At 43.3% G+C, this 13,887-nt stretch overlaps 1 protein-coding gene across 2 annotated transcripts in view; it reads left to right on the forward strand.

Moving 5' to 3' along the window:
- The first annotated feature begins 242 nt into the window (after positions 1 to 242).
- The window catches only part of FAM8A1 (family with sequence similarity 8 member A1), a 60,159-nt gene continuing 46,514 nt past the window's right edge, over positions 243 to 13,887 (forward strand). Inside the window, exons 1-2 of one of the 2 annotated variants that reach the window (XM_029590713.1) lie at positions 602 to 738; positions 10,623 to 10,760. In XM_029590713.1, the coding sequence (XP_029446573.1) occupies positions 10,694 to 10,760 (67 nt within the window). In that variant the 5' untranslated portion in view covers positions 602 to 738; positions 10,623 to 10,693. Of the gene's footprint in view, positions 739 to 10,622; positions 10,761 to 13,887 lie in introns of both variants that reach the window. The other variant, XM_029590711.1, reaches the window with a different exon arrangement.

Consider the following 13,887-nt stretch of genomic DNA (forward strand, 5'->3'; position numbering starts at 1 on the left):
GCCAGTAAAATACAGGGGAAGAGTGTGAACAACAAAGAGCAAGCTACCACATGGAAGTTAACGTTGCAAAGGAGATCGTTAGAAATAACTCATACACAAATCATTTAGTAACCCCGCTTAAACGAAGACAACCGTACGAAAGAGAAGAGGCGGGACACGAGGCCAGCTCCTGCCCTCTCCGGTGACAGAATGGGCGGGTCCGGAATGCCCAGTGTCCTGTGGGAGGGGCGAGATATTAGAGAGAAGCTGCGCGCGCAGACGCGAGTTTGCAAGTCGGTTTATGGCTGCCGCTCGGTCCAGTTATGACGGAGCCGAAGGGAGCGGGAGAATTACAGAATCCTGGTCCAGGAGAATGCGGGCCGGGCAACAGCAGGGGTCCCGGTGCTTCGCCGTCAAAGGCTCTCTCCCAGAAAATGCCCGCTTGGGACGACACGAAGCAGGAGGCGGGAGGACGCAGCGCCGGAACGGAGCCGGAACCCGAGGCGGGAGAGAAGCAGCAGCAGCAGCAGTTGGAGTTGAGCGCGCGCGAGTACTCGCGCAGGGTGCATGAGTGGCTCTGGCAGTATTATTGCGGCTGCCTGGCCTGGCAGAGCTGCGTCACCGCCATAATGATGACGACAGCAGCAGCGGCCGCCGCTCCACCCCTGCCTCAGGACGCCCGGGTACCGCCGGGGCCGCGACCCGGAAGCGCCGGAGCGAGACCCGGGCCTGCCTCCACTCCGCCCGTCCCCGCGGCAGGTAGCGCTCTACAACCCATTACCCCCTTTCTGTCACACTCCCGTCCTTTGCCGGCGTGAGGGTAGTGAACCGGGCGCTGATCATCCTGTGGTGGTGTAAGGCCTCCTCCTTCCTCTGTCCAGCACCACAGAAGCTAAGTGCATGCAATCGGAGCGTCTTCCCTCCTGTGGGTCGCTCTCTGGCTCCCCTTCCCGCTAGAAGTGGGCACCCGGAAACGTTTCATTGTGGCTGTGTGTGTGTGTGTGGCTTGTCGCTCATTGGCGCCGGTATAATAAGCTGTGCTGTACCTGCCGTGGGTTTTGCGTGTGTAGTTTTCCATGCTAATCTTACACATGTATGTAATAACACATGCACAAACTCGCTCAAAAACCCACTGCAGGTTTTGCATGAGTGCATGCAAACAGCATGTAAAGGAGGTAATTATCTACTAATGAGCAAATATAGGGAGCCTTGGTAGCAGGGAGATCGGTTAGTTCCCGGTTTGGTTTTTTTTTTAGTACCTGGGTTATAGCAGGAGTTAAGTTAGAGTGCTGGTCTGATACATAAGCCATGCCAACTGTAACTAAATTTTTCTGCATAAGGGTTCCGAAAGGTTGCCCCAGCCAGTCTTCTAAACTGATTACCAGGAGAAATGATTAGCTACGCACCTCCCTGAGAACAAAATGCAAGCTCCACATGCCTTGCACTATGGACTCAAGTGATGAACATTAGTGGCCTGGGCTATTGCTTTGGGTAGCGCCCATAACAGGGCCCTCCTGTGTGTAGAAAATATGACCCATAGCTCTTAGCTAAAGGTAGGGGTTTCTGGAAATTATGACTGGCGATGCTCTAAGCGGCTGATGGAATCCCTGGCACCTATCATGACTGCTTATCTTGAACAGTAAACCGCATGGACACTAATTTTAGAATGTGTTCCCCAGGAGTGGCAGATTAAGACAAATGTCTGTCACTTATCCAGAGGGGCTTCTTACATATGTGACCCAGGATTTACCCTTGAACCTCTTTTATCATTTTTTTTACATGAACTCTGCAACATTTTCCCATTAGTGCCTATTTTTTCCATGGCTTTCTGCATCTGGGCTTAAGCACAGGTATTGGCACGTGTATTTGGTTTGTGTGGTTTTTTGCACGTATGTCATTTGCATGCCAATCTAGTATTATATCCCGCAGGGCCACCTGTTCTTGCTGCGTGCACTCAAAAATATATCCGAATCAAAATAGCACTGATTTCAGCGCAGGTCTTATCACATTGGATTAAAAAATGAGTACTGCTTAGTGCCCTTGCATTGAAATGCCATGCAAATGAGGGCATTAAGTAGTACTCTCTGATGTAGAGATGCGCTGGCCTAATCCAGGTTTTCTTAACACTGGAAACTTACTCCTGGGTCAGAAAGGAAGTTAAATTTCCAGCACCGCTCTGTGGGGCGAAAAAATCAGAAAAATCTTTCCCAATCCACCACCACTTAGCTGGGTAACTATGGACTTAACAGGCTATCTGGCAATGGTTAGCTGCCACTATATAGCCAAATGAGTCAGTACTTATCCAGCTAAGTGGCGGCAGCAAACCCTGTCCAGATAAGTACTGACTTATCCAGCTAAATGTTAGCGGCTAACTGCAGCCATATAGATAAATTACTTCTCCAGCTTTCTTTTTTGAATTCTGTGAGTGTTAAAACTGTGTACTGAAAACCAGTGCATATTTTCTTAATGTTCAGATTATTGCATCAACCTAGAGGTGAATAAAGGGACTTTGGGTATGGTGGCAGGCACAGGCAGACTGAAATCAGGATCTGCTGTGTTCTTGTGCAGAAAGCTGATAGTGGGTTTGATTCTGTTCTGTTTCTAACACTGTACCCTGTATCATAGTTCCATATTCATTTATTGCAACTTCAGAGTAACAATGCTCAGGTCCAGCCTTTCAGAAAATCTCTTGTATGGTCATTATTGTTCTGCACAAGTTACGATCAAACTGATGTTTGTAAGCCACTGCTTTTCAGCATTCCTCCTACCATTGTTATAATTTTGTTGTTCACAGATTACAACTTCTAAGTAATGACAGACCCCTCTAATCATCCCATATTGTATCCTTTACAATCCTGAGACTGACTGGAAGCAGATTAGATCACTTTTATTCTCAGGATAATGATTATATGTTAACTGGTTTTTAATCATCACTCCTCCCAGTCTTATATCATATATTGTAGCTTTTTCTTCACAGGCTACAACGTCTAGGGAACAGTTCTCTCTTGGGTCACCCCTTTATAATCATCACACAATGCTGAGCAAGAGTTGAGTGTGAATTACTGTATGTTAGCATTTCCCGTGCCTGTTCTTAATTCTTTTCATATAGCTCCTGTTTTAGATCGTAGCTTCAGGGGGGCAAAATCCCTTTGGACAAGTCCTATCTATGAAATGCTTTGATTTGATAAGTCAGTTATTTACTAACGGGCCAATACAGTAAAAATTGCGGGAGAGCACACAGGCCATTCTCCTGTGTGCGCAATTCAGTAAGTTAATTTATTTAAATTGGGGCCCGCAACAAAAAGAGGTGCTAGGGACACTAGCGTGTCCCTAGCGCCTCTTTTTGGACAGGAGCGGCGGCTGTCAGCGAGTTTGACAGCCGACGCTCAATTTTGCCGGCATCTGTTCTCAAACCCGCTGACAGCCACGGGTTCGGAAACCGGATGACGGCAAAATTGAGCGTCCGGTTTTCGAGCCATGGGCCCATTTTAACTTTTTTTTTTTTAATTTTTATTTTTAACTTTTTTTTTTTAATTTTTGGGACCTCAGACTTAATATCGCCATGAGGTGCTTTTCTGTGCACTTCCCCGGCGCTGGCAGAAAGTAACGCCTACCTTTGGGTAGGCGCTAATTTCTTAAAGTAAAATGTGCGGCTTGGCTGCACATTTTACTTACCGTATCGCGTGGGAATACCTAATAGGGCCATCAACGTGCATTTGCATGTTGCGGGCACTATTAGTCTCCGGGGGGGGGGGGGGGGTTGGACGCGCGTTTTCGACGCGCTATTACTCCTTACTGATTAAGGGGTAAAGCTAGCGCGTCAAACACGTGTCCAAATACCAGTTAACAGTGCGTACTGTACTGTATCATCCTGTAAGTAATTGAGAACAGTGAGTTGTAATTCTGAAACTTTCTCCCTCGTCAGCTTAATGATTTTTGAAATGATGCCCCAGTTCTTGGGGTTTTCACAGCATGCCTTTTCCCATTCCTGACTCCCAATAATGTTTGCCTGCACTGGCTGCAACTTTGTTTCCAGCTTTTTGTCTTTAAAAATATCTTCCATGAATTGGAGACTTTTCTGTTTTGTGTTTTTTTTTTTTGCTGTCTTTCCAAATTTTGGGTATTTGTATTACTGAGCACTAGAGATGACATGGAACAAAAGTCTCCTTTGTGCATATCGAATGCCTAGTTATGAGGAAAATGTTTGTTACAGTATCTTCTCCTGAGTGTGGAGTACTTTATGCACTAGAATCACATGTGGCTTTTTGAGTGGACTTAGTGGTCTCAGAGATAAAAGCAATAGTCAGGACCTAATTTGCTAAGTTGCAGCTCCTTTGTTAGCTTAAACCTTTCCTTGAACCCCATGATTTCAGAACAGTTCTTCAGTCTCTAGTTCTTACAGATATTGACTATTATAATGCAATGACAACCATACATCCTCCTCACAACAAACCTCCTTAATGGACCTCACTATCCTCATATCCCTCAACCATGATACCTTTTATATTTACTGTTATCAAATGTTATCATAACTGTACCCTTCTAACGTTAACTGTTATCTTACTTTTATTATGATCTCTATATTACTTCACTAAAATGTTCTGCGCCGATCGAAACTTGTAAACTGTTATGATGGCGAAACCGAATGACTGTATATAAAACTCGATAAATAATTCCCTTTCCTCGGTTCTCCCACTGAATACTATCAGAACCTTGCAGCTAATTCAAAATGCTGTTGCCCATGTGCTTACTTGGGTATATGTGATGATATTTCTCCTGTAATGCACTACACTGGCTACCTATCGAGTACAAATTGGCTGTTACAATCCGACCTTTGAGGATGTATCCTTCCTGTATGATGCACAAAACCCAGTTTTCATTCTCTCCCATCTCTACCACACCTGGTCTGCCAAAAACACCTCAGTGCGCACTGCAGACCCCTGCTACAGGAGATAAACCATCTGCTCAAGCAACGGTGCATTCAGGAGCTGCTCTCCTCGCAGCTCCTCCAGGGCTTTTACTCCCAAAACTTCCTCATTCCCAAGAAATCGGGTGGCCTCTGGCCCATCCTGGACCTGTCGAGGGAAAAATTCAAGATGACATACCTCAAGTCCATCCTACCCTTCCTTCGCCCCAAAGATTGGATGTGCTCATTGGACCTGAAGGATGTGTGTGCCCATATACCGATGTATCCTTCATCCTGGCGATACCTATGCTTCACGGTCAATGGCCGCCATTTCCAGTACAAGGTTTTCCCATTTGGCCTCTCCTCCGCCCCCAGGGATTTCACCAAATGCCTAGCAGTGGCTCACCTCCGACAGGGAATCCAGATATTTCCCTACCTGGACAATTGGCTGCTGGTGGCCCCCAACCAGTCCACCCTACAAAGCAATCTTCCTTGAACCATTTCTTGCCTGGACAACCTGGGTCTACTCGTCAAGTACGAGAAATCAAATCTACAGACCACCCAGGTCTTGCAGTTCATCGGGGCTCATATCAACACCATTCAAGACAGGGCCTACCTTCCGGAGTCCCGGGTGCTTGCCCTGACAACACTTGCTGGTTGCCTCCAAGGGGCCCCCAGCCTGCCAACTCCTCATGCTCGGTTACATGACCGCCTCGGTCTGTCGTACCTCACACTCAACTGCATATGTGACATTTTACAATGGGGCCTGAAGTCCCAATGAAGCCAGTTCTTCAATCCTCCCTCTTTGTCACCCTCACGTCCAGCATGAAAAGGGATTTGAAGTGGTGGCTGTCACCATCGGCACTCACATTGGGCTTGCCTCTCTGGACCCCTTTGCATCACACTGTCCTCACCACGGACGCTGCCACCAAGGGATGGGGTGCAAGTAAACCTCCTGGAACTCCATGCCATTTGGAACGCTCTTCGAGCCTTCAAGCATATCCTCCACGGAAAGACTGTCATGGTCCACATGGACAATCAGTTGCCATGTTCTTTATCAACAAAGGATTGTCAGGTTCCTGGAACCTTTGCAGAGAAGCTGTCAAGATCCTGGAATGGACAGAGAGCAGATCCATTTCCCTTCAAGCCACTTACCTGCCCAGAATCAACAACTCCAGGGCTGACAGATTGAGCAGGATATTTCACCCCCATGAGTGGGAACTCCATCAGTAAGTGGCAAATCAGATATTTCACACTTGGTGTCTTCCCTGAATCAACCTCTTTGCAACAGATCAGAACAGGAAAGTCGAGGCTTTTTGCTCAGTGTATCCCAGTTACCACCAACTATCGCAGGTCACATTCCTCCTAGACTAGACGGAGGGTCTACTCTACGCTTTCCCTCCGATAACTCCCACATAGTCCAGAAGTACATCGCAGACCTAATTCTCAACGCTCTAGCGTGGGCCCGGCAACCGTGGTACGCCTACCTAGTTCAGTTATCAGTGGACCAACCGATTTCCCCGTGGGCAGCAGTTCACGCTTCCTCACCCAAGAAGGAGGCTCTCTGCTTCACTCATCTCTGAATCTCACTGTGTGGCGATTGAAAGGTATTCCACCACCTGAACCTTTCTCCTCAGCTTCAGGATGTTCTAGTCTCATCCAGGAAACCTTCTACAAGACTTAACTATCAGCAGAAATGGGCATGTTATGTCTCCTTGTGCTCGGATAATGGCACAGACCTGCTCACCTGCCAGCCGGAATGTCTCCTGGACTACCTCAATCTGCTTTATCAGAAGGAGCTGGCCACAGCTTCGGTTCAAGTTCACCTTAGTGCCATAGCCGCCTACCACTCTCTTCTCAATGAGGCCCTAGTACTCTACCTGCCCTACCTAGAGTTTTTTATCATGACAAGGTTATGCTGCGTATGCATCCCGCCTTCCTCCCAAAAGTAGTATCAGCTTTCCACATCAACCAATTCATTGCCCTCATGACTTTTTACCCAAAGCCTCATGCCAGTGAGGGCGAGCGTAGACTCCACACGATGGATTGTAAACGAGCTCTTGCCTACTATAAACGATGCACTCATTCTGACCGCAGAGCCTCCCCAGCTCTTTGTCTCCTTTAACCCAAATGCCCCAGGACTCCCAGTTTCCAAGAGAACTCGTCCTGGATCTCAAACTGCATTCAATTCTGTTATCAAAAGCATTAGGAGACCCTGTCCGCTACCCCTAAGGCACACAGGGTCCGCGCTATGGCTGCATCAATAGCTCACCTCCATGAAGTGCCTCTTCTGGATGTTTGAAGGCGGCCACATGGTCCTCGCTACACACGTTCACATCCCACTACTGTTTAGACAAGCAGACCATGGATGATGCATGTATGGGAAAGATAATTCTCACATCAGGCACTGTTTGAATACTTCGCAAGCAACACATGAGAACTGTCCACCTCTTCATCTGTCTTGAGCGCATTACTTCGCTTCATCATGGACATAGGATTAGCACAATGTGCACTCAATACTTCAGCTGGGGACTCCCAGACATATGGCTAATTCATGCTGCTTATCTACAGTAAAAGAGCAAGTTTGCTTACCGTAAACAGTGTTTTCCGTAGATAGATGAATTAGCCATGCTGACCCTCCGCCTCCCCGGACAGTTAACCGTATTGCATCTTGTCTTGCTTGGTTACGGACTGAGGAGACTCAGGGCAGCGCGGGAAGATACACGCAGTTGCACCTCACTGACAAAGCTCAGTGATCTTTGAGAGCTCCACGTAGCCGCCCAGAGGACGTCCCAGACAGCATGGCTAATTCATCTATCTACGGAAAACACCATTTACGGTAAGCAAACTTGCTCATAATTCCTAGATTCCGGTCTTTCCTAGATATAAGTACAGGAACACTTTCAAAAAGTAAAAGTGATGGGGGATCACCTGAAGAATATCTAGACAAATACAATTTCAGTGTGTTTAACATTAAGCAGAAGCCATAAGAATATAAGAAGTTGCCATACTGGGTCAGACCAAGGGTTCATCAAGCTAAGCATCCTGTTTCCAACAGTGGACAATCCAGGTTACAAGTACCTGGCAAGTACCCAACCATTATATAGATCCCATACTACTAATGCCAGTAATAGCAGTGGCTATTCCCTAAAACGTCTTGATTAATAGTGGTTAATGGACTTCTCCAAGAACTTATCCAAACTTTTAAACCTAGCTATACTAACTGCACTAACCACATCCTCTGGCAACAAATTCCAGAGCTTAATTTTGTGTTGAGTGAAATCATTTTCTCCAATTTGTTTTAAATGTGCTACTTGCTAACCTCATGGAGTGCCCCCCTAATCCTTTTATCTGAAAGGGTAAATAACTGATTCACATTTACCTGTTCTAGACCTCTCATGATTTTATAGATATCTATCATTATACCCTCTCAGCTCTCTCTTCTCCAAGCTGAACAGCCCTAACCTCTTTAGCCTTTCTTCATAGGGGAGCTGTTCCATCCCCTTTATCATTTTGGTCACCCTGCTCTGTATCTTCTCCAGTGCAACTATATCTTTTTTTGAGATGCGGCAACCAGAATTGTACATAGTACTCAAGGTGCAGTTTCACCATGGAGTGATTGAGGCATTATGACATTTTCTGTTTTTTATTCACTGTTACCTTCCTAATAATTCCTAATATTCTATTAGCTTTTTTGACTACCCCAGCACACTGAGCCGACAATTTCAATGTATTATCTACTACAATGCCTAGATCTTTTTCCTGGGTGGTAGCTCCTAATATGGAACCTAATATGTAACTATAGCATGGGTTATTTTTCCCCATATGCATTACCTTGCACTTCATCTGCCATTTGGATGCCTAATCATCTGGTCTTGCAAGATCCTCCTGCAATTTATCACAATCTGCTTGTGATTTAACTACTCTGAATAATTTTGCACCATCTTCAAATTTTATTACCTCACCTGTCATACCGTTCCAGATCATTTATAAATATATTGAAAAGCACTGGTCAAGTACAGATCCCTGAGGCACTCGGATTACCCTTTTCCACTGAGAAAACTGCCCATTTAATCCTACTATTTCCTGTCTTTTAACCAGTTTTGTAATCCACGAAAGGACATCGCTTCCTAATCCCATGACTCTCTAGTTTTCTTAGAAGGCTCTCATGAGGGACTTTTTGTCAAATACCTCCTGAAAATCCAAATACGCTACATCTACCGGTTCACCTTTACCCACATGTTTATTAACACCTTAAAAAAAAAAGCAAATTTGTGAGGCAAGTCTTCCCTTGGGTAAATCCATGTTGATTGTGTTCCATTAAACCATGTCTTTCTATATGCTTTGTGATTTTGATCTTTAAAATAGTTTCCACTATTTTTCCTGGCACTGAAGTCAGGCTCTCCAGTCTGTAGTTTCCCGGATCACCCCTGGAGCTCTTTTTAAATATTGGGGTAACAATGGCCACCCTCTAGTCTTCAGATACAATGGATGATTTTAATGATAGTTTACAAATTTTAACTAATAGATCTGAAATTTCATTTTTGAGTGCCTTCAGACCCCTGGGGTGCATACCATCCGGTTCAAGTGATTTGCTCCTCTTTAGTTTGTCAGTCAGTCTGTATGTCTCCTCTGTTCAGTTCATTCATCTGCTTCATCACCCATGAAAACCATCTCCGAAACTGGTATCTTCCCAGCATCCTTATTAGTAAACACAGAAGCAAATAATTCATTTAGTCTTTCTGCAATGGCTTATCTCCCCTAAGATCCCCTTTTAACCCCTTGCTTATCTAACATCCAACAGACTCCCTCACAGGTTTCCTGCTTCAGAGTTTTTGCCTCTATGGACAACTTCATTTCAAATTCTTTCTTAGCCTGTTTTATCAATGTCTTACACTTGACAATAATTATGCTTTTTCCTATTTTCTATTTTCTATCTGTTCCTATTTTCAGCAAGCCAGTTCTTAATAGCAGAAAAACAGCCAGAAATTCTTACTAATGTAACTGTGAAATAGTGGCAGAAACAAGTAAATAAAATGATAATGTCCATAGCTAACTGACAAATTAGCTTAAAGCTGGCATAATGGGAACATATGATTAATGCAGACCCTTGTGGCACACCAGTATCCAGTCCAAACAAACGAGACTTGTTTCCTGAAATATTAACTTGAGTGGTCAAATAAAAATGAGTGAAACTAAAACAAGAGGATAAACCAATCTCTTGAAGATGAAGTAATAACATTTTGTGCTCTGACATGTTAAATGCTGAAGTAATATTGAGCATCACAAGAAAAAGCTCAGTTCCAGAGTCAAAACATCACCAAATAACATCTGACACAGACAAAAGGAGTGTTTTCAGTTCCACGAGGTGGTCGAAACCCAAATTGGAAATTATCAATAAATTGCTTTGTTCATTATAAGAATTTAACTAATTAAGAACCACTTTTCCAAGAACTCTGGCAAGAATTGGTAATGAAGAAATAGGCCAGTAATTAGACAATTTGGAAGTATCCAAACTGGGTTTTTTAACAATGGGCATACTGAGGCAATATTTAGTGTAGCTATAACCACACCTTTGGAACAGGAAAGATTAACAAAAGTGGTTAGAGGTTACTATTTCTGACCGCCAATATTTTAAAATGAGCAATTGCTGAGTGGACAAAATGACACACAGTGGAAAACAATGTCGTCTGTTTCACTCTGCAAAACTAAATAAAACATTTCCCATCTTTCTCAGAAACAGAAATGCCAGGTAATGGATCAGTACAGCTATTAAGAGATGATAAACAGTTTCACCTTATCTGAAAAATGAGCTGCGAAGGTATCACTCGTCTCAGGCTTGAGACGTGGAACGTCATTAGCAGCACTCCTGCCGGTAAGGTTTTAACATTAATAAGTTCTTTAGATCTATTAGAACAATTTATTTTTTTTTAATTTTTTATTTATGCTGATTTTGACAATCTTACATAGAAGAAAATAAACAAATAATTACAGATTGTCCATATTATTATATCAATAATAACTTAGGTATATATCTCTGATCTGCAATAAGAAATGTAAGAGGTAGTGCTCCAGGATTGAGAGAGAAATTTGAGCGGTCTAAGGAAAACAGGAATACCTTTTACAATTGAAAATAAAAGACAAACCTAGATATATATTTTACTGCTTCGTTCCTGTTGCTAATTTTCACGGGGGGGGGGGGAAGATTCAAGGAACTTTTTTAACTGTTATCTCAAAATAAACATATTTTTGACCATTTCTCCAAACTTCACACCTACATGGATATTTTACAATCATTTACCCACCTTTACTTTCCACGTCTGTTCTTAATTCTAGGAATTTGTTTCTCCTTAATTGAGGAGTTCTGGAAAGATCTGGGTAAACCCAGATCTTTCCACCGTGGAAAAGTTCTGTTCTCTTCTTCATAAACAATCTGAATATAGCATCCCTATCTGTTGCAAAAACAAAACTAACATGTAAGGTAGTTCTATCCTCAATTTTTGATTCTAACGTCATTTCTAACACCTCTGATAAATTTAATGGCAATCCCTCCTCTTTCTTTCCCTCAGCTATGTTACTCTTAATATCCACATAGTATATTTTAGATACAGTAGGCATTGATTTCTCAGGCCATTTCAATATACATGATAAATATTCCTTAAACATGTCCAAGGGTGAGACTAGGTTGAGCTTAGGAAAGTTGAGTACTCTTAAGTTTAAGTACTTTTGTTGATTCTCGATCATCTCTAATCTCGTTATGTAATATCTCTGTTTTTGTAAACCTTTGACAGGTTTCAAGCGCATTCAATCTTAGTTCCACTCCTTGTTTTTCCTTGTTCATTTTTTCTAATGAAAATTCCAAATTTTTTGTTTGCAGATTCGCATCTGTAGTTTGCTGTGTTAGTTTTATTATTGCAGTTTCGAGAGAGACAATAGCAGACCATAGGGAGTCAAGTGTTATTTCGTTTGGTTTAGGTGGTAAAACTTTCAAATCTATTCCTGTTCCTGATTCTTCTTTCCCCTTATTAGCCAGGACCTCTCCACTGCCTTCACTTAAAGATAAGGAAATTTTTGATACTTCCAAAGAATTTGCTTGTGGCTGGGGAGGAGTACACGGAGCTCCGGGGCTCAAAGATGTTTCGGTCGGTAGATTAAGCACCCGCTCAGTGCTTTGATCTACAATGACCACCTCCTCCGGCTCTATTCTAGGAGTGGACGAAAAGAATGCTGGTATCTGAGATTGATATGGCTCAGATAGAGAGGGTGTTGTTGCCTCTCTTATCTTTGCCTTTCTTTTTGTATGCGGCATTTTATTAAGAATTTGTATAATGATACCAGATATTACTTTTCTCCAAGTCTTCTCCAATTTAAGACTCTAACCTGGGCGGGTTGGGAGCAGGGAGAAAATATAAAAGTGATTACTCACTTTACTTGTGTCCAGTCAAGTCCAAATATTCCGTGGTAGTGACACGCGCCGGGACGGCGACAAGTGCCGAGGGATACTAGCTTTTAAAGCTCCAGCCCCTAGCTGCTGACGTCGACTTTGCTGTTCAGTGGGCGTCACCCCAGGAACCAGGAAGCAAGCAATCTTCCCCTTCTCCAGGAAAAGTATTCAGGCACAGATGGCAGGGCAGGTAATTGTTAAACAAGGAGATCTTTTTTTCCCCTGCTCCTTCTCCCTAGAACAATTATTAATGTTCTAGGGAGAACATTCTCACCATATTCTCACCACATTCAAAACATCCATCAACTAGCCCCAATTGATCTTCACATCCCCCTCCGATTACACAACTGAACAAGACCAACTAGAGACGCTTACAAAGGATCACTTCAAGTACCCCCAGCCAAAACTACCAGACACATTACACTAAGAGATCGAGCCTTCTCCACAGCCGGTCCTACCTTATGGAACTCCATTCCCCCAGATCTTAAAATGGAACCCAGCATCTCAATCTTCAAGAAAAGACTCAAGACCTGGCTATTCACGCAGGCCTTTCCTAACTCCAACATTACTTAACTCCCATCAATCAACACACTTCGCTAGCAATACCATTAATAGCCACCTCTTACAATGTTATTATATGTAATTACCTGACCTGCATTTTCCTTCTTACTCCAAGTTCTATATTTCCTTGTTACATGTAACTGCTTTTTCTGCACTATTGTTCAAGTTGTTAAGTTTATTTTAATTTGCACTCCTGTTTCTTGTGAACCAGCATGATGGGACTATCGTCTTAAATGTTGGTATATAAAAAAAACTTAAATGTTTAGAGTAATAAGACTTTTTACAAAAATCAATCTTATTCCTATAAGTGCATAGCACAGAATGGTATTCCTCAAAGTTAGAAGGAAATTTTATACCAATGGAACTCTGTTTGTCAGAGTTGACTTTTTAATAACTTAATAGCTCTGGAAAACCAAGGGACAGAGTAATTGCGTTTAACTGATATATTTTGACAAGGAGCTAAAGTATCTAGAGCAGTGATGGCGAACTCCAGTCCTAGAATGCCACAAACGGGCCAGTTTTTCAGGATATACACAATGAATATGCATGAGAGATTTGCATATGCATCATTTAGAGAGAAGATTGCCATCGAGCAAGGTGTAGTGGGTAGGAAAATTGGCAATCTATTTTTGACATAGATTGCACAACACAGTTATAAGTGTAGAAGTTTTGGGGTAGATTTTAAAAGGTTGCACGTGTGCGCGCTACCTGCCGCATGCACATGGATGCCCAATTTTAAACATGCACGCGCATGTTATAAAATCAGGGATCGGCGCGTGCAAGGAGGTGCACAGTTGTGCAACTTGCGCGCGCCAACGTCCATGGCCTTCCCCTGTTCCTTCTCAGGCTGCTCCGGATTTACACGCGTAGGTGTTTTGAAATCTACCCCTTTAATTGTCTGAAAATAAGCAATAAAAACATACAAGATTAGAGTTTGCATTAAGGAATATATACAAAAATACTCCCCTTCACAGTTCCCAATGTGAGTCTGATATAT

This window comes from Rhinatrema bivittatum, chromosome 2 (assembly GCF_901001135.1).
Source record: "Rhinatrema bivittatum chromosome 2, aRhiBiv1.1, whole genome shotgun sequence".
Taxonomy (NCBI): Eukaryota; Metazoa; Chordata; class Amphibia; order Gymnophiona; family Rhinatrematidae; genus Rhinatrema; species Rhinatrema bivittatum.